General features: G+C 35.5%; 1 protein-coding gene across 11 annotated transcripts in view; it reads left to right on the forward strand.

Annotated features, from left to right (window-relative positions):
- CCDC102B (coiled-coil domain containing 102B) overlaps positions 1 to 12,947 on the forward strand; it is a 186,228-nt gene extending 173,281 nt beyond the window's left edge. For 3 of the 11 annotated variants that reach the window (XM_072758073.1, XM_072758069.1, XM_072758072.1), the window contains exons 6-8: positions 1,367 to 1,576; positions 4,874 to 4,954; positions 10,943 to 12,947. In XM_072758073.1, coding sequence (XP_072614174.1) covers positions 1,367 to 1,576; positions 4,874 to 4,954; positions 10,943 to 10,981 — 330 coding nt within the window. In that variant the 3' untranslated portion in view covers positions 10,982 to 12,947. Of the gene's footprint in view, positions 1 to 1,366; positions 1,577 to 2,327; positions 2,536 to 4,873; positions 4,955 to 10,942 lie in introns of those variants that run through there. The other 8 variants (XM_072758070.1, XM_072758068.1, XM_072758071.1 and 5 more) reach the window with 3 other exon arrangements.
- The last annotated feature ends 8,793 nt before the right edge of the window (positions 12,948 to 21,740 follow it).

The raw sequence follows: 21,740 nt of genomic DNA on the forward strand, positions 1-21,740 counted from the left end.
TTAATTAACTTCACTTTTCACAAACTCTGTCACATTGGAGAATAAATTGTTCATACTGGGGAGATGAAGTTACCAGTCTGAGCTTACCCACTGAATCAATGGTGAAGTCAAGGTTAGAATTCAGAGCTCAGGATTAGAATTTAGAGCTAAAAGAGCTACTAATCATTTCTGCTTACAATATCCTGAGTAAAAAAAATAATCATATCAGACCAATGTAATTCAATCTCACTATAATGAGCAAACATTTAAACACAATAAAACTGCATAATATAAACCCATTTGCTATTGCCTCTTTAAAATCTAAATATAAAAATGTTAGAAATAAAAACTGACCCAGGGGGACATAAAAATTGAACTAAATTCATTAAATCAAAACTTCTGGAGGTGGGTTCTAGTCACTGGTAATTATAAACATCTCCCCAAGAGAATCTCATGTGTAACCTTGGTCAGGAACCATGGGGTGGAAGTAGAGGTAAACAAACTTTTTCTGTTGGAGGCTAAATAGTAATTGAGGCTTTGCTGGTCATACAGCCTCTATCCCAACAGTCTCTATCCCAGCATTTCAACTCTGTCACTGTTAGTGTAAGAACAGTCATATAAGCAAGATGTAAACAAATGAATGCAGCTGCATTCCAATACAACTTTATTTGTGACACTGAAATTTGAATTTTATATAATGTTAATGTATCTATAAGAGTATTCTCTTTTTTTCAACCATTAAAATAATGCCAATATTATGGGATCTATTAAAATAGATGAATCAGATTTGGCCCCCTGTCCATGGTGGCCAACCTTTATTCCCTGGAAATCCAATTAACCACTCACTCACTGTGTGTGTGACTATATTTTATGGTATTCCAATTATGGAATGTATAATATCCTGTTACATTCACTTGTCTTTGTTCTCAGTGACTAACATAATATGTGGAACTTGAACGGTATAGTAAATAAATACATAAACCAGTGAATGAATACATGAAGTATATCCATGCAACCAGAATTGCCCAAGAAATTATTTTGTGCCTTCTCAATTGATAAATGTTCATCATTTAAGTGGAAATTGTTGGCAGAGTACCATTGCTTTTCACTTGACAAACTTATTTGACAAATATGGGCTATATGGTTATAGAAATAGTCTCATGAACCAAGAGGAAAGGTATGTTTATCTAAGGCATGGCCTGGTCTTAGGACCTTTGTGTTGTTCACAACTTTTCAGACAAATCCAGTTTTCTTCTTAAAAATTACATAAATGTATGTATCTGTGAACCTTCCATAGTGGGTTGTTTTTGTTTTTGTTTTGCAGGGTGCCTTGCCTTTTAACAATTACCAATGCTACATGTTGCCTCTCTGTGTTTTCTTTGTTTAGCTAGAGAGATTGCAGGCTGAAAATATCTCAGAGTGGGACAAGAGGGAAATGCTTGAAACAGAAAAACAAGGACTGGAAAAAGAAAATAGAAGGCTAAAGGCCCAGGTGAAAGAAATGGAAGAGCTCCTGGATAGGAAAACTAGATTAAGTTCAAACTCTCAAGGTCCTGATTTCAAGACGTCACAAATTGAACTGCAGGAGAAAAGCAAGGTACTGGTGCTCCTTGGAAGCAAATGTTCTCACTCACTATACGTGCCTCCCTGATGCTCAGTAAATGCTGCCTTCACTTCCACCCACCTCCAAATCTGAACATTTCCTTTCTATTTAACATCTGATAGCTTGCTCTCTTTCTCATTGTGAGGTAGAATAACATTGTTCATGAATATGAAAACAGAGTGTAACCAGTTTTGTATGAAAATGTTACAATACGACAAACTTGACAGTTCCAAGCTTTTCCAAAAGGAAGAAAGAAGTGAAGGGATGGACCTTTGTGGTTTTTGTTTCCTTTTATAGTTTTGTCTCAGTATTTTTCAAGCAATTGATCTTATTTCTCAGTAAGTATATTTCTCGATTAGTTTGAACAACTGCCTAATAAGCATTTGTCAGCAGCGATAGTATCTGCATAAACAATTCAGTTCAGTGGAAGTTTACTCCTCTGGTTCTTTTCTAGTCTCAGAAAAATTATTTTTGAGTCATTTCAAGTGCCTCATGTTGCAAATACCTTTTATAGCCTATAGAACAAATACTAAAACTAGAATTAAATTCAGAATCTGACTTTGAGAACTTCAAATTGCAATTGTTTTATCCTAAAGCCAATAGACATAATTACTGCATAGATAGGATTTTTAAAAATAAATAGTTTTTAGATTTTAAAAATAATCTCTTAATGGTGCAATTTGTGTGTTTTATTGTCAACATGCTGAAAAACATTTACATCTTGTTTCTATTTCTTCCATTAAAGTACGTATAGTGGGCAGCCCGGGTGGCTCAGCGGTTTAATGCCACTTTCGGCCCAGGGTGTGGTCCTGGAGACCTGGGATCGAGTTCAGATCAAGCTCCTTGCATGGAACCTACTGCTCCCTCTGCCTGTGTCTCTGCCTCTCTCTCTCTCTCTCTCTTTCTCTCTGTGTCTCTCATGAATAAATAAATAAAATATTTTAAAAAATAAAGTATGTATAGTATCTTAATGCACAATTCTATTATTTCACTCTATCTTGTTAACAGTGAATTAAAAGTGTGTTTGATAAGCTCATATTTTTTTAATTATATAAGTAGTTCATACTCATATGAGTCCTAAAAGCTAAATGGCCAGAAAAATTGAATTCCATATCACTTTTCTTTATTCTTTGTGATTCTAGGGATTAATTGCATATGCAAAATTCAATTGCATTGGTGTTCTGTGACTTGGCAGTACAGATATCTAAAGTGAAATATTATAGTCAGTAATCATAATTTTCTATTATATGGATTCAGAAACCAGCCATAATAGTATATTTGATTCTAACATATACAACTGATAAATCTGTAGAGATGTTTTTATACAGATTTCTACTTGTGGAAGAACAGAATTATTTCAATTATGAAACAAGTTTTGATCATCAAAATACCTGCTTGCATTTGGGTCACTGGAACAGAACAAGTTTTTCTATTACACTCTGTATCACTTACTGTGGTAGAAGCTGGGTGATGTGAAGATTAATGAATCATTATCCCTGCCCAGCATGGGCTAAAAGTCTATATGGGGAGATAAACACAAAAATTATTATCAGTAGTACATTATGATGAGGCTAATAAAATAGAATGAGAATATGGATGGAATAACTCATTCAATTTCATTTTGATTCCTAACTAGTTACATCAAAATATTATAACTTAAAATATGTCAGTTAAGAAATATGAGGGTTGAATGGGGACTGTTTGGAACTGGCATATACATCAATTGGCATGTCCTGTCAATAGGGCACAGGGGCCAGACCTGGTCTCTTTGGGACAAGTGTAGTTCTTCAGCTTAGAACTAAACAGAAGTTGGAAACTGAGAAGATTCTGGAAGGCCTGACCAAACCAGTGGACGTGTTCATAAGTCAGAAAACTATCCCTTAAGTATATATTATCTTGATGACCAGGAAGAGGTGTTGGTGATTCCAATGCTCTTCATTAGGATTCAGACTTACCCTTGAACCAAAATAATTACTTATCATAGTGCAGCTGCAAGTCAAAATCCTTCATTCCACAGAGACCCCCACTGGGATTGAGATTCAAATGTCCCCAAACACCAAATGAATCAAAGCTGCAAATAAAATATGCCTAAGTCCAGAGAATACTGTAGATTTTATTATAACATGAAGCCAAATTGTAGTTTTAATATTTTTTAAATAAAAGCTATTTATATGTATATAATTACACATATAAATATCATATAGGAGTATTCTGTGTATATAGGTATATAATTACCATATAGAAGCACCATATACTTATGAGAAAATAAGTTCTATATATGAGTAACACTTATATATAGGTGCTGACATATAAGTGCCAAAACAGTAACCACTCAATTATCAGTCTCTAAAAGAGGTGTAAAGTCTCTTACTGTGTTATCTTTATATCCAATCACATTTAACAAGTATCTGTGACAGACACGGAATTGCCTGCTATTCACAGAAATCTCCATATCAATAAATTGTGTTAATTTCTTGAACTTTACCGTTCTCATTGTTCAATGACTTTTTAAAAATAAATCCTTATTTATACAAGAAGGGAAGAATTTCACATACATATTTGAAATATATAGTGCTATATTTTGCATATATTTGGCTTTCATATTATAGGGAATAAATTTTTAAATTTTCATTTTAAATGGCACTATTGCAGCACCTGGATGGCTCAGTCAGTTAAGCATCTGCCTTCTGCTCAGGTCACTGTCTCAGGGTGCTGAGATCAAGCCCTGTGCCAGGCTCCCTACAGAGTCTGATTCTCCTGCTGTTTCACAACCCTTCCCCATACACACACACACACACACACACACACTCTCTCTCTCTCTCTCTCTCTCAAATATAAAATAAAATAATAAAATAAAAGTAAAATAAAATAAAATAAAATCTTAAAAAAATAGTGTAAAGTACACTACTAATTTAAGGACAAAGATTCTCCTTAGCATGAATGATTGCATCACGCGAATCTCCATCTTGTTGCTTTTATGTCCTATGTTAAAGCTATGTGTGCATCAATCTTTTAAAATTAAACATACAGCAGCATGCACCTGAACTTTTAATTAATAGATTAGAAAATTACTAATCAGTAAGAATACTTGAGAGGTGGGACCATGCCTATGAGAGATACAGGGAGAAGGAAGTTCTGAGACAACTTGGTAAATTGTGTGATTAAGAAAAGGACATCTTCACAAAGGGGTGGTAAAAAGAAAAAGAAAACAAAACTTTAAGGACTTCATGAATTCTGATCTCTTTCTGAGGTTTTACTTCCACCTTCCTTCCTCCCTTTGTTCACTTGCAGGAACTTTTAGGAGGACAGAGAGAAGAGGAGAGAAGAGAGGAAAAAAGAAGACAAATGAGGGACAAGGAAGGGAAAAGTGAGGTTTGTGCCCATGATGGAGAAGACAACAAAATAAACTGGGAACAAACACAGATAAACTAATATTTATCAAAATATGTCCTTGTTTTGCTGTAATGGAGAAAAGTAGAATCATAATTCCCAACCATTTTCCTAGATATGATTCCTGTCCTATCAATGATGATTTACTTTATTTCCTTTATCAAGTGACAGATTTTTGTACTTAGAAAGCTTTAATTAACTCTATTGTTATGCAGTGTATGTATTCTCCATTCCAAATAAGACTTCTTGAAGTGAAAAGGTATTGGATAAAGCTGTCAGTGTTCTACTGGGTAAAGCCCCATGAACTAGTCAACATGCCTCTCCTGAAGTTTTTTGGAGGCTTGTTTTCTTAAGTCATTCTGGCAACTGAACTCCTTCCTTCAGGTCACACAATTGGTCATTTTCAGAAAGTTAATGTGACAGAGTGGTAATTGATGTGTCTCAGGAAAATGATGAATTAATCTAAAAGTGGAAAGGCCATCAAAGTCAATTCCTAATGAATTTACTTTTCTGATAGTGTCCATTCCTTGAATAGGAATGACATCACATTTATTTTGTTTAGTAACTTTACCCTTAGAAATATTTTATTTTCATTCAGATGTTTAGCAGGCAAACCTATGGATTTGTTAACTGCATTCACTATTTCTCTTTCAAAACCTTCTTTGCTCATAACATTTTTGAATAATTTAAGAATAAAAATAATACCTATTCTTATACTGTTATAAAATAGTAATAATTTAAATACAGAATAAGATAATTAGATAGGGTCATTTCATGTTTTCTTTTAACTATTCTTATGTTGTTTTGCTTTCCAAGGTACACCAGAAATTTTAATTTTTGACATAGTGATTATTTTGGATATATGGAAATTTTTAACCCTTTCATATGTGAAATGTATTTTGTGTATAAAAATGAAAATAATTCATTTTTCTTTGAGGCAAAACACTAAGCTACATGTGGATGTCATTATGAATTGATAATTTAGCTATTTCATAAAAATTAGAAATGCATCCTGATTTTGTATACATTTTAACAAAAGTGAATGGGATTGCATGGGTTGAGCAGAACAATGTTCTTTTCCCCAAGAATTTCTGAAATTACCAGAGATAAACTCTTAAGTACCATTCATGAGTGCCATAAAGAGGTATCTACTGAGAGTTCCCGTGGGATTGAAATAAATCAATATACTACACAATAGGGTGACACTTTCTTTAATATACTATGACTGCCCTCACTCACCCTTAAATACACATATGCCTGCATGCACACAAATGTACATGCACATACATACAATGAGTTGATTTTTTATAAATAAACTCTAAAATAGGAATTTTATTTTTTCTGTTTTGTGATTCTCCACCAGAGAGAAGGTAAGATTTTGTATATATGAATCCTTATTTCTAGGGATATATTATCACTGGGTGGGGTTTCACTTTTTCACAAATGCTATCATAGCTTATTAAATAAAATTAAATTTATTAAATTAAAATTATGAATAGTAAATCTCAACTACTACAGTGTTTGGCACACCTTCATAAATATGTGCTAGATATATAAATAAATGAATTTATGTTCCATTTTCATTATTTAAATTTCATTATTTAATTAAATATTTAATTCTTCTACTTTCCTATTAGTTCTATGTTAGAGGGCAATAGGTCTATAAGGCTGTTGGAGACTTATAATATCCTTCAAAATCTCTTTTCTGTATAGCAGATCAATGATATTTTGTCTGATAGCCAATTAAAACCAAGAGACAAATTTTGACATTTACGTCACTTATATTTTGCAGATTTAGAAACTTCATGAAATTTTGTATTATAAATTGTGACATTCAGATATGAAATTATATCATTTCTGTTTGATGTGTCTAGCATGCTACTAATAATCCACTATATTATTGCAAAATGATTGGCAGTTCACATAGCTGTTATCAGTTGATTTATATTAGCTTGATTTAAAGCAATGATAAAGACATAATATTTAGTTTCTTACTTAAAATGACAAAACACTATGGTTTTAATACTTCTTTAAGACTAAAGCAAAAATTCAAATTAAAAATAAAATTATAAGATGAGGGAAAAACCCATAGGTTGGTGCCTTTACAAAAGAGACTCCAAAGAGCATCTGTATTAGTAATCAGGGAAAGTGGTAACCGCTAAATGTGTGACTGAACACATCTGTAACAGGAAAATGGGGCCTGACGTTAGAGGATGAAAGAATAAACTCCTATTCTGGTCTGTGCTCAATATTTTGGACCAAATAATACTCTTTGTCCTTTAGTTTCCTCATTTTTAAGAAAAGAGTCTGGAATAAATAGCTGAGATTCTCCCAGCACCAAAATGCCATTATCCTATTATGTTTTCCAAAATTTAGCCACTAGGTTTAAATAAAAGCACTAATTTGGGTTCATGAGGACAATGTACTGTTTCTTTAGAGTTTCAGTTTATTTTCACTAAAATAGCTGTTGGCTCTTGACACAGCTTAGCGTACTCTTTCCACTTGCTGGATTTATTTCTTTTTAATTCATGCAGTTAAATTTAATATGGTTGTTGACATAATTGAGAGATTTTTCATTTCATATTCCTCTGCTACTGCCCATCACTTTCTGTTTCCCTATCATTTTATTTTGCTTAATTTAATGGTATTTAAATCCCCACAGCATTTGGCAGCCTTTCTAATTCTCTAAATTCTAGGAAAACAGAGGAAAGGAAGCATCAATACATCAGTAACTAACAATAATCATCTCTTTGCTTTTTAACCAACTTTGACTTAATATTCATAGTTCCACATGTGTGTGTATGTGTGTGTGTGTGTGTGTGTGTGTGTATGAAGGTGGCCCTATTTTAGTGTAACATGAATAGGAAGTCAATTAAATTACAAATCACATTCACATTTCACGTTCAGTTCCTTTGCTAGCATTCTGTTATTCCATGTATGTTCAGTAGAATTCACATGGTAGAGAGAAGGAATTCAAAAATAGATTAGATGTCTGACCTCTTAAAGCAATGTTTCCAGAAGTTGGATCATGGCCCTACTGTACCAAATAGGGTGCTTTCCTAAAATGAAAATTCCAAGTTAATAGACATGTAACTTGGGAAGTAGTGATGTATATATTTTTAAAAAGTAGCTAGGTATCCATTAGACTGATGAATGGATAAGGAAAATGTGTTTTTTTCTCTCCCTATATATACACATATATAAGTGTGTACATATATATATACACATGATAATTTTATATATAATATTTATCATGATTATATATATATAATAGAATATTACTCAGGCATAAAAAATGAAATCTTGCCATTTGCAGTGATATGGAAGGAGCTAGAGACTATTATGCTAAGTGAAATAAATCAGTCAGGGAAAGAAATGCCATATGATTTCACTTATATGTGGAATTTAGGAAACAAAACAAATGAGCAAAAGGGGAAAAAAAGGATATAGAGAGGCAAACCAAGAAACAGACTCAACTACAGGGAACAAACTGATGGTTAACAGAGGGGAGGTTGTAGGGGATGGGTAAAATAGGGGATGGGGATTAAGGAGTGCACTTGTGATGAGTGCCAGATGTTCTAGTGAAGTGTTGAATTACCATATTGTACACTTGAAATTAATATTATGCTGTATGTTAACTGGAATTTGAATAAAAAATAAAAAAATATTTTAACAGCCAATAAATAAAAATAAAATATTGATAGATTCAGCCAAAATCTCAAAAAACAAAAAACAATGATTTTTATGTCCACTAAAACTTGGAAAACTACAAGTCAACACACAGTGTTTTCAAAATATATTATAATTCCCTTTATAATAATTATAAATGATTTTAGGTTATTTCTGATTTGGCATTATTGAATAGTGTGTGTGTGTGTGTGTGTGTGTGTGTGTAACTTTAGTGATTAGGGTAAATATCTTTTGTTAATGATAATATCAAGTTACTTTTGAGAACATTTTTTTTTCAATTAATAGTTAATTTAAATAAATACCACAACGGTCTATTTCACTAATCCTGGAAACTCTGGTTCTCTGTGCTGGAGGCAAGTTGATGGCTGTTTTGGTGGCATGTCCTTGACAACATGGGGAAAGAGTAGGGAAATGTGAGAGGTCTGCTGTGCCAACGTGAGGCAGGTGTAGGGGAACAGTAGCATATGGAGAAATAATTAGCTGGCTGAGTCTGTATTACAAGAATAATTTTACCTTAAGCCAGTTAAAATTAATTATCCTACCTTAAGCCAGATAGAATTAATTCAATTTCTCCCAAAGAAACTGTTTATTTGGCACAATTTGGGTGGACGTAGCTGGAATGTTTTTTACTCATATTAATGAACATTTCATAATTAGAACTATGTCCTTTGGCTCTGTATACAAACAGGAAAAAAAAAGAAAAAATTTAGATTCACAAAATTTTAAAGCCCAAATCTGTCCTACCCTCCAGATAATTTTCTGATTTTAATATTTTCTGATTTTGACTCATTTGAATGAGTCACTGCTTATTAGCTTAACTTGCACCATATGAAGAATGCCTTTTTCATTCTTTTTATTAGATTTGTCTTATCCACTTTTTGCTTATTAGCATGTCATTCATTATAAGAAAAAGTCTACTTCAGTTTTTTTTTTTATTTTTAATGATTGTAAAGGCAGTATCAGCGTATTTTTTTTCAAAACTAGATAAAAAAGGTTTTCAGTGCTTTCTGTGATGAAGCAATATGAGTGTTCAAATGGTGCAATTCATCCCATCAGAAGAAGAACATTAAGACATAATTTTATAAAAGGTGAAAGGTATTTATTATATGTTACAAAATTCATTTAAAGTCAGGTAACATTTACTCTTTAATGTGTTTGTTGATTAATTCAACAAACATTTGCTGAAGTCAAAGTTTGGTTTTAAGTATCAAAAAACACATAAATAACAAGTATGTAATACAAGGAATCCAATGACTTAGGACTTGGAAGTAAACTCCACACTTGATGTATAGGAATGACCCCTGTTGGATCACCACAGAACAGGTGTAACTAAATGGGTTCCTCGGAGAAGATATCAGGAAGGGACAGCTTTCTGTGACACAGTTCCATCCTTGCCTCCATGATCACTCTACCTTACCTACAAGATGGGGATAGAAGCCACCCTATGCCTGGGCCTGCCAACTCTATAGTTTCCTACTGCCACTCTTCCCATTCTGAGATCAGCTCCAATTTCAGGCCTTGCTTGAGCACATTTCTTTTCATCCTCTAAGGCCTATCTGGAGCTCCCACTGTAAGAGATTCAAAGAAATGTAGATGTTTAGCAATACAAGAGGGAAAACTAGAAGCAATCTGGAACAAATGTTGAGATAGTCAATCTATATTTCAGACACACACAGTGTAGATAGGGGTTATAAGGGTGGCAAGACACAATTTAACAGCTGTCCTTAGGAAAAGTACAGTCAAATCAAATCATCAACAAAGCAGTCTATAATGGCAACTGTGTTAAATGCTGAAAATTAGAAGATTTATGGCATTGCTTCTCCCTGAGAAATGACTATTCAGATTTTGGTCAGAAAGAAGAAAGGAAGTCATGACCTGGAGAGGTGTCGTATAAGAGCATTACATACCAAGTGAATAAGTGCAAGGTCTTATTTGCTTTGGGTGAAGCTTGGGGAAAACAAGTGAAGTCTATGAATTTTTGTTTTGTTTTGTTTTAAAGATTTTAATTATTCATAAGAGACACAGAGAGGCAGAGACATAGGCAGAGGGAGAAGCAGGCTCCCCACAGGGATCCTGATGCAAGACTCAACCCCAGGACCCCAGGATCACGACCTGAGCCAAAGGCAAATGTTCAACCACTGAGCCACTCAGGTTCCCCAAACCTACTGATTTTCGAAATCCTTGAGTATGTGAAGTCAAGGAGAGAAATGGCTTGGGGAGAGATATTTGGAAGAAAGCTGAAGTTCTAAGGCTCTAAACCCTATATCTACTACTTCTCAGGTCCATGGCTTGGTGATGGAGCTCCAAGGACTGATCTGAAGACCACTGGTGAGCAAAGGGAGGAGATGTGCTAGCAAAAGTCCATGTGCTATAGAAGTGGTGGGGAAGGCACAGAAAAAGAAGTCATGGGATCTCCTAAATTAACTTTTAAGTATTCCCCTCAAAGGATCTGGTGGCTATACTTAGCTTGTGTAGCTAAAGGAATTGTCATGTAATGACCTTTTCTGGTTGCTTTATCCTTAGATCCTGTTGTTTGTCTCTGTCCAAATGTATTTGCACTGAAATTAAAGTACCTTCTATGTTGTTTTAGGGACTTTATCCATCAACTCAGATTATTCTTGGTGTACACTAATGATACAGTTTAGTTTCTTTAATGATTAAGCCTGTACTGAATTGTTATTTTGGAAGTTTTCTGTTAGAATCTGCAGCTAAATATGTTTTGACTACTTATTTACCTAAGAATGGCTACATTTTGCTCTGTACCTTTATCTACTTTTATTCCAAACATTGTATACTATAATCAAGGTTCACCTCACCATAGAGATAGTTATTTTTATTGGGATACGATCTAAAAATAAATCTCATCTTCAGGTAGAAAATGGACAAGATGACACTTATTATATCAGAATATGTCCCACCATTTTATTTGTCATCTACCCAGTATAGAATTCATATATATAGATAGATATATAAAATACATATTACATAGAGACCCTATAGATAGATATATAAAATACATATTACATAGAGACCCATTATATATATATATACATATGTAATATATATAAAACACCCCCTCCTAATTACACACACAGACATGCAGAGCTACATATGCATGAGAAGAGTATAACAATGCAGTAGGCCAAATATTGATAAATCCAAGATGATAAAGATAATTAGGAAGTTCCTAAATGTTTTTGTTATGATAATGATCTGATCATCTGATCAGAAGATAAAAAAAATCTATACTTAAATCTTTATTTTATTGGCAAAACATAAAAGTAAATGTGTTTGGAGACTCAGCATCAATTTTGTCTTATTAGTGGATGGTCATTATTTAGAGAACCAAAACATCTATTCACCTGGCTTCTACTTAACATGCATTGTTTTTCCTCGAGGAAATTTCAGGCCACACCCTTTGCTTAAGGTTAATATCACCTCTAACTTCAGGTTGGATAGGTGATTCATGTTTATCTAATCAAAATCAAGTTTTCTGGGTACCATAGTAGTACGGACAAGTAACCACCTCAGAGACAATTAAATGTAATGATGCTTAAACTTTTTGAAGAGACACACTTTCTTGCTGTTTCTTGCTGAGAATATACAGATTTAGAGCAGTAAAAACACATCATACTTTCACATGGAGCTGCATGGGGAAGAGAGCTTAGGCATAGACAGGGACCTGACCAGGAGACATAATGAGCTTCCCTGGCTTAAGCCATAGCCTGGATCAAGATACCCAGGGAATTGTAAATAATGCTGCTATAAACATAGGACTGCATGTATCCCTTTCTATTAGTGTGTTTATATTCTTTGGGTAGATATTCAGAGTGAGATTTCTGCATCATAAGGTGGTTCTATTTTTGATCTTTTATGGAATCTCCATACTGTTTTCCACAGTGGCTGCACCAGTTTGCATTCCCAGCAACAGGGCATGAATGTTCCTTTTTCTCCACATCCTCACTAACACTTGTTTCTTGTGGTTAGCCATTCAGACAGCTATGAGGTGATGTCTCATACAATAGCCAGATTATGGGAGGAGCCCAAGGGTCCATCGATTGATAAATGGATAAAGAAGATGTGGGGTGTGTGTGTGTATACACATATATATAATATTATTCGCATATATATAATATTATTCAGCCATAAAAATGAATGAAATCTTGCCATTTCCAATAATGTGGATGGAGCTGGAGAGTATAATGGTAAGGGAAATAAACCAGTTAGAGAAAGATAAATACTATATGATCTCATTCATATGCAGAATTCAAGAAACAAAATAAAAGAGCAAAGGAAAAAAGAGAGAGAGACAAACCAAGAAATAGATTCTTAACTATAGAGAACAAAATGATGGTTACCAGAGGGGAGGGTTGTGGGGGGATGGGAGAAACAGGTGATGGGAATGAAGGAGTGCACTTGTGATGAGCACTGGGTGTTGTATGGAATTGTTGAATCAGTATCTTGTACTCCTGAAACAAATATAACACTGTATGTTAACTATACTGGAATTAAAATAAAAATAATGAAAAAGATACCACTGGGATTTTCAGTTATTTGTGTCGGTGAATTTTCTTCTCCTTTAAAGAAACTGAGTTTCCAGTAAATTCCAATAAATAAAAATGTGTTTTCTGATAAACCAAAACAGTTGTAATAATAGTGAATATATTCGGGCAGCCCAGGTGGCTCAGCAGTTTAGTGCTGCCTTTGGCCCAGGGCATGATCCTGGAGACCCGGGATCGAGTCCCACATCAGGCTCCCTGCATGGAGCCTGCTTCTCCCTCTGCCTGTGTCTCTGCCTCCCTCTCTCTCTGTCTCTGTGTGTGTGTGTGTGTCTCGCATGAATAAATAAGTTAAATCTTTAAAAATAAAAGCCAGGTTTTAAAGGAAAATTAGTTTAAATAAAAAAAATAAACTTCAAGAAAAAACAGAACAAATAAGTTTGCTAATCATTATTAGGATAGGCAAATGGTATTCAGCTTTTAGCTATCAAGGATGTATTATATATAAATATAAAAGGGGAATAGCATGAACATATCTATACATACAGGTGCAGTGAATTGCACATGTGAACTGTGAGTAGATGTTTTTTTTTCACTTCCATGTTGGAGAAAACTATTCCCTAATGTATTTTGTAGGTTTATCTCCTATTTAAAGAGTTATATTCTGTGATATAATTTTTATTGCTTATAACTGTCATAATATTAAATAATTTCCCCAACTATTAGTTATCAACACTTATAAAGTGCTAATTAGATTAGGTTATTCAGTATATGTGAATATTTGGAAGAGATACACACTAGTAGAAGATGGATTGAAAAGTTTTGTTATATTGGCCACAGTCTTATAAGCAGAAGTGCTGGTTCCCCTTATGGCAGTACCTAAGAAAAATAAATATAGCTTTGTCATATGTGTTTACCCATAGTGAGCTGAAAAACATTGGCTTCTTCATAAACTCTACAAGGTGTATTTAAGTAATTAATTATTAAAAATTTGGAAATTCAGAAGCAGCATTTTGGTGTCTAGAAAAAATATTCACCTTGTTACCATACTGATTATCCTGGGACTCATGGAGAATCAACACACAGAACTGTGTTCCCCTCAAAGTTCTTTTATTCTTCTAGAGACACACAGTGTGAAGTCAAACTATGTTGCAAATTTAGTGCCAAAGGAAACTTTTCCTGTGGAAGCCCTAGTCATGATTCTCTTAGTATTTGTGGAGGTGAGGTTTAAATATTCCCAACTTTTTCTTATAGGGGCATCAGTCATCACATTTAGAACACATCTTAAATCCAGGGTGATCTCATCATGAAATCCTTAACTTAATTACATCTCTAAATACTATTTCCAAGTAAGGTCACATTCATAGTCCCTGCAGTTAGGACTTAGACATATCTTTTTAGGGACACAATTCAATCCATTAAAATGATTAACAGATTCATCTGTCAGTACTCCACATGTGCGGCAAGTAGACAACCAAATTCCAGTGGATCAGATCAAGAGTGTTACAACACAGCAAAGGGCAGAGGTACCAGCATGGTAGGGCTAGTTCCCTTGTTTCCAAGTTCCACTGAGTGATGTATGGATCAGAGGTGGCTCCACATGCCCTCAGCAGCGTGAGGACTGAGCTAGCTGCCCTTTTCTAGAGACTGAATAGCAGTAAAGGAGTCATGTTGTGGTCACCTTGACCAACTTAGCTACCTATGTGACTAGCTACTTTAGAAGTGCATACAGCAATGAGGTGCAGGGACACTCAGGGTCATAGTAAACTACCTGTTTCAACAATTCATCCCTTGGTCCTATATATTCTTAACCAAGTTTACATTTGTATAACTGCATGCTGATGATTGAATAATGGCCCCAAAGATGTCCACACTCTACCTCTGGAATTCAGGAATATGTTGTTTTATATGGCCAAAGGAACTTTGCAGGTGGAATTAAGACTGGTAATTAGCTGACATTAAATGGGGGAATTCTCCTGGAATTTCTGCATGGGGCCAATGTTATCACAAGGGTCCTTAAATGTGAAAAAGTAAGGCAAGAGAGTTCATCAGAGAGATGTAGAATATGAGAGACTTGACCTATCATTGCCATCTTTGAAGATGGAAGAAGGGGGCCATGGGCTGAGGATACACAGGACAGCAGGCTGAGGATTGCAGTCAGTGTCTAGAACCTGAGAAAGTCTCTTCGGTGACAACCAATAAGGAAACAGAGACCTCCATCCCACAACCTCAAGGAACTAACTTCTGCAACACCCTCAATGATTAAAGAAATTTCCCCAAGAATCTACAAAAAACAATGCAGCTCTATTAACACCTTGGCTTCAGCTAAGTGAAATCCATGTCAGATTTCTGACCTCCAGAATTCTAAGATAATGTATGTGTTGTATAAAACAGCAAGTTTTGTTGCAATTTCTTACACAACAGTGGGGAACCACCGCCATGCTACTAATCTGCCAATTGGATTTCATATTTTAATAAAGGCTGAGGCCAAATCCACTCAGTTTTCATACAACAGTTGATTAGTGCTGTTATCAACAGAATTCCAATCCGCAGGATGAGGACAGCCAGCACCACTGACCTCTCAGCATGTACCTCAGACCCCTCACTCAGCCTACTGAGTAAGCTCCAAAGGGGAGTGGTAGGTCTTATTTCAGATAACTATTTAACCTTGTTTTCTGATGGCATGTTCCACCCCAATAGTAGCATTAATCCAGAGACTGTGAGAAGTGTTGGCAACTCTACCTCTCCTTGTTTTCACTATAATGCAAGTATTACTGATCTGGGGTTTGCGTTATCTCACTGGGGACACAGGTTACTCCAGTTTAGGATTTGCTGTTGAACTTACTTTGGATTAGTATTACAGGGGTTTGGTTAAGCCAGAAGGATATTGTCATATTTGCAGCTTCCGTAACCATGTACAGCAAAACTCAAAATCACTTGAGGGCCAGGAGGAGCATTTAAATTTGAATTTGCATCAGTCCAACGAAACGAAGTTATCTCACTCTGTGTACGTGTGAGTGCAAGAAGGTGGTCTGCATTTATGAGTGATCGCTGGAGGCCTAAAGCCCAGTTGACCTGGCTATGCCCCCATGGGCTTTTCTGTTCTCTGGAGGGCCTGAATGGGAAAGACAAACTCTATGGTGAGTCAGATGGCTAGCTGCAGTTCCTGCTTGACATAGGTGGACCAGTGATTGTTTTACCAGGCTGCAGTGATGAATATTAAAATAATATACAGAAAACAGCTTCTACTAATTGAGCACATAGTATGTTTCATGCCTTGTGCTGGGTGTAGCACAAACATGGCATCATATAAAATCTGCTGATAGTATTTTTTAAAAGATTTATTTATATATTTTAGAGAGAGAAGAAGAAAGAGAATCTCAAGCAGACTCCCTACTGAGCCTGGAGCCCAATTCAGGGCTCTATTTCAGGACTCTGAAATCATGACCAGAATAGAAACCAAGAGTCAGACACTTAAGGGACTGAGCCGCGCAGACGCCCTCAGATGATAGTATGTTGTTATTCCCATTTTACAGCTGAGAAAACTGAACTCCTGTGAGGTTAAATAAGCCAATAAGTAAAGGAACCTGTATTCAAACACAGGTTTGCATTGAAGTGAAAGAAAATGAGTGAAGAAAATAGTCATTGGAATCATGTTGCCTTCCCATGAACCAGAAATTAAGGAGTTAGAGGCAACCTTGGTAACAGAATCTCATTAAGCTTGTTGTCTTTATATCACCTGGAAAATAATATCACACATGAGAGGCCACCAACATAGAGTACAGGGTATCCTGGGACTGGATTTGTCTGCATTTGCAGGGCTGGATTCATGGTAATGAATATATGGAACCCAAGGGAATGCTTTTAATTTACCAACTATGACAAGGGATCTCTGGCCATCATCAACAAAACTTGCTATTTGTCCCAGAGCTACCTTCACAATTGCTTGTTTCTTCCATGTTTACTGCTATAAGTAGCATGATTATCAACTGTGGAGCTCTCCTAGGATTGAAATAATTGAGCTGCCTATTTTACTTAAATTAGTCTTCTAACCTCTGATCCAGTGTCTGCCTCTCTGCGCCTCTCTCCTTCTTCCCTCCAACACTTAGCCTTCTATTTCTACTGACTCATTCCACAGTGTTTCATCATACACCAGGTCTGGTGGGAGATATCAACAACAGTGCAACATCCAAACATACTGGATGCACAGCTTTTCAAATAGGAAAAGCTTTCCATGTGAGAGGAAGCAGGTAGATCAGTTGACTTGTCTATCTGCCCTTGGCTCACTATCACTATGGTTCTCTTACGTTAAGTTCCACAGCCATCTACATGCTAGCCCATGCCAGTCCTCAGCATGAGGCCCTGGTCAGGTATTGAAGACATAAATTATTCTCTTGATCCCACTTCACTTAGCCTAGTTATATTACCACCTTACTTATGCCAATGATTCTCTTAGTTTTAATGAATTGCCAGAAGCACCCAGAAGGCTTGTTAAAGCGTAGATTACTAGTACCCATCCCCAGATTTGCTGATTGAGTATTTCTGTGATGGGACCTAAGTAAGTATTGCATTTGGAACAAGTTCCCAGGCAATCCTGCTGCTGCTGGTCTGGTGATCACATGTTAGAAACCACTAATGCCTACTAAGGTACTCAGACAAGAAGCATGGAAAAATCAGGAACAATAGATGCTCCCCACAATGGTGGTTCTCCAATCCTGCTGTGGGCAAGCATTTTACCAAGTTTCCCCAACCTAGTTGTTTCTACAGCTTCTGAGAGTGCTATTTCCACCCCTTTGGTTCTTGATCCTAGCTTCATATTAAGATTGCTTAGAGAAAAATAAATAAATAACTTGGACAGCTTATTAAGAAATACTCAAAAAGATGCTCAACACCACTCATCATCAGGGACATGCAAATCAAAACCACAATGAGATACCACCTCACACCTGTCAGAAAGGCTACAATCAAAAACACAAGAAACAACAAGTGTTGATGAGGATGCAGAGAAAAAGAAATCCTCATGCACTGTTGCTGGGAATGCAAACTGGTGCAGCCACTCTGGAAAAACAGTATATTAAATATTAAATATTTATTATACTCCAAATATTAAAAATAGAATTATCTGGAAGTTCCACTACTGGCTATTTACCCAAAGAAAATGAAAACATTAATTTGAAGAGACATATACACCCCTATGTTTATTGCAGAATTAGTTATAATACCCAGATTATGGAAGCAACCCAAGTGTCTATCGATAGATGAATGGATAAAGATGTGGTGTATATATGCATATATATACATATATGTGTGTGTGTCTACGTATATATGCATATATACAATGGAGTATTATTTAGCCATAAAAGAATGAAATCGTGCCATTTGCAACAATGTGGATGGATCAACAGAGTATGACACTAAGTGAAATAAGTCATCAGAGAAAGACAAATACCATGTGCTTTTGCTCATATGCAGAATGTAAGAAGCAAAGCAAATGAACAAAGGAAAAAAGAGACAAACCAAGAAACATTAACTGCTGAGAACAAACTGATGGTTACCTGAGGAGAGAGGGAAGCGATGGGTGAAAAAGCTGGGGATTAAGAGTTCACTTACTGTGATGAACACTGAGAAACGTGTAGAATTGTTGAATCACTATATTGTACACTTGAAGCTAATGTAACAGTGTGTATTAATTATGCTGGAGTAAAAAGGAAAAGGAGATACTCAGACACCATCAAATCATCTGACCTGTTGCACTGGTATATTTTTTAACTCACCCTCACCTGAAACACTTCTCATGTGCAGCCAGGTTGTGGTAATGCTGTAAGCACAGAAGGGAGCCTAAGTCTGCAGGCCCCCATCACTCTCCTGGCCCCCTCCTGATACATTGGCCCCCACCGTCAACTTTCCCAAGCTGAGGCTCATTTCATTGGGTTGTACATTCTCTATCCAGAGATGCTGTTTTCCTAAATGATGGCACAGTGAATGCCTTCAGAGTGAGACCCTGCCCCTCTGCTCAGGGCATAGCTTCTCTGAGAAGACGCAACCCTATGTTACGTCACTGACATAACACTTCTTTGCTTTTTATAAACCATTTGAGATGGAAATATTCTAGTTGATACTACATTTATAAATTGTACAGTTTCCTGTGATGGGAATAATAATTTAGCAAAATATTTGCTAAAAGATTTATTGTTAAAACTGGATAAAAAAAAAAGAAAAGAAAAGAAAAGAAAAGAAAGCCAAGATGGGTGTATGGTGGCTTTGGCTAACATTTCGTGAAAAAGATAATATACAAAGACTTCATGATTTCTTCTTGAATGTTGGATGTTATAATGACGGCTATAACAATATAGATTATCTTTTAAATCTGTAAGGGCTATGAAATTTTTAAAAATGTAACATGAAAAGGAAACTAAGAGGAAATGTAAACATTTTAAAAAATGTTTAAACTGTTTAATCAACTATGGTACCAATATTTACAATTTTATGTTAATCAGGACTTCTGGCTTTTAAAACGTCTATTATTTCTTTAGCTCAGCAGTAGTGAATCAGATTATGAGATCAAAAACCTGTAATTATTTATAAAACACGCATTAAGGCAAGATTTGAAATTTTCTATTTTAATTATTTCTTTGACTTGCTCTGGGTATCTAGTGATATAAATAAAGCAGTGTAATTTTAAAGGAGATAGGAGCTAGAATGAATATAATTCTCTTTTAGAACAACTCCAATAGACATAATTGTTTAATTGATCTAAAGTTAGTAATTGAGTGGTATTTCATGCAAATGAAGTCATGAATACCAAAGGTATTATTAAAATATTTCCATAATGACTATGATTGTCGTAATTTCTATAAATGTCTATTATTATTATTAAACTTCATTATGTAATGAATAATTTTGTGGCACTGCTTTTTCACATATCTGTTTTAAGATGCAATTCTCTTTTGTGATGATTTTCCTTCCAAGGTTTATTCAAGCTTCATTTGTATTCATCACTTTCCTTTATGGAGTGTATTTATTAATTAAAGTACAGCGTGGACAATTCCTTCTAAATTAAAAATTACAAATCATTACCTTAAGCAAAATTTGAAAAATCAAGTATAAATGAATCAGAACAATATTAAATTTTAGCTTGTTCTTTAAGCTTTTCACATGTCAAACAATATTCTCCTGCTGATAGCTTATTCAAAGCTCATACAATAAAGGAGTCAAAGGTTAGAGTTTGTTGCAACTTCAATTGTTTGGACTACCTAGAAATATTTGAACCCAAGATAAAGAAGTCAGCATGTATAATGGATGACAGTATGGTGCAAGAAAAAAAAACGTGTGGACTTCAGAGTCAGGCTTAAATTGGTTCCAAAGTCTGGAGAGATTTTTAAACTTCGTCAAGCCCCAGATTCCCAATTAAAAGTCATCTTAGAAATACTGTGAGCATTAAAAAATTTATACAACAAATTGATAATGTGTGAAGCATGAATGTTTTTCCATTCTATTTAAGCATTTACTAATTTATTCAACAAATATCTGTGAACACCTATAATGCAAGAGCTCTCTGGTTGGCACCAAAGGTACTGTGTTAGTAAGAGAGACTTAGTTTCTGTCTAATGGAGTTTAGACCTTAATGCTCAATAGTTTTTACCTCCCCTGTTTCCTGTGTTCATATAACCGATCTATTCTATCCTGCTTATGAGAACATATTAAGTAGCATTTTCTCTACCTGGGGAAGTAGCTTAATAGTTCTCAGAAAGGACAGTGACAAGAGATGTGTAGTCCTAAATCTCAATTATTACTCATGATTCAGCCTCAGTAGTTAATAGTTAATCCACCAGTTACCTAGATTTTTTTTTTTAAGTGGAATGATACCAAATATGTCCTCTGTTTCTGGGGATACAATGGTGACCGATACAGAAAATGCCCTAATGGTTTGTAGAAGAGGGGCCTTACATAATTGCTGGTAACTGGAGGATTAGAAGTGTTGAGGAGCAGACACTGAGTGGGTAGTTAGGTAACTCGGTTTGAATTCTGGCTTGTCCACCCACTAACTCTGTGACTTTGAACACCTCTTTGATCTAAGACTCCCTTTTCTCATTTGTGAAGTGGTGATAATAATAGTACTTACCTAGGGGGCATTCTGAGGATTTTTTTTTTTAATTTTTATTTATTTATGATAGTCACAGAGAGAGAGAGAGAGAGAGAGGCAGAGACATAGGCAGAGGGAGAAGCAGGCTCCATGCACCGGGAGCCTGATGTGGGATTCGATCCCGGGTCTCCAGGATCGCGCCCCGGGCCAAAGACAAGCGCCAAACCGCTGCGCCACCCAGGGATCCCTGCATTCTGAGGATTTAATGAGGTAATTCAGTTATTAGTGCTTATCCTTAAAGATTAACACATAGTAAGGGCTCAAAAAAATTCAGTCATTAAATCAGGATTATGAGTATCACATGGGCCTAGACACCAGAAGTTTGCCCAGATTATACGCATGGAGTTCAGGTTCTTGGACCCACAGGTGATAAGCCATTCTATGGGGAGGTGAAAAGGTTAATTGACAGTGGAGGAGAAAACAAATAAGAGAACAG

This window comes from Vulpes vulpes, chromosome 5, assembly GCF_048418805.1.
Source record: "Vulpes vulpes isolate BD-2025 chromosome 5, VulVul3, whole genome shotgun sequence".
NCBI classification, from domain to species: Eukaryota; Metazoa; Chordata; class Mammalia; order Carnivora; family Canidae; genus Vulpes; species Vulpes vulpes.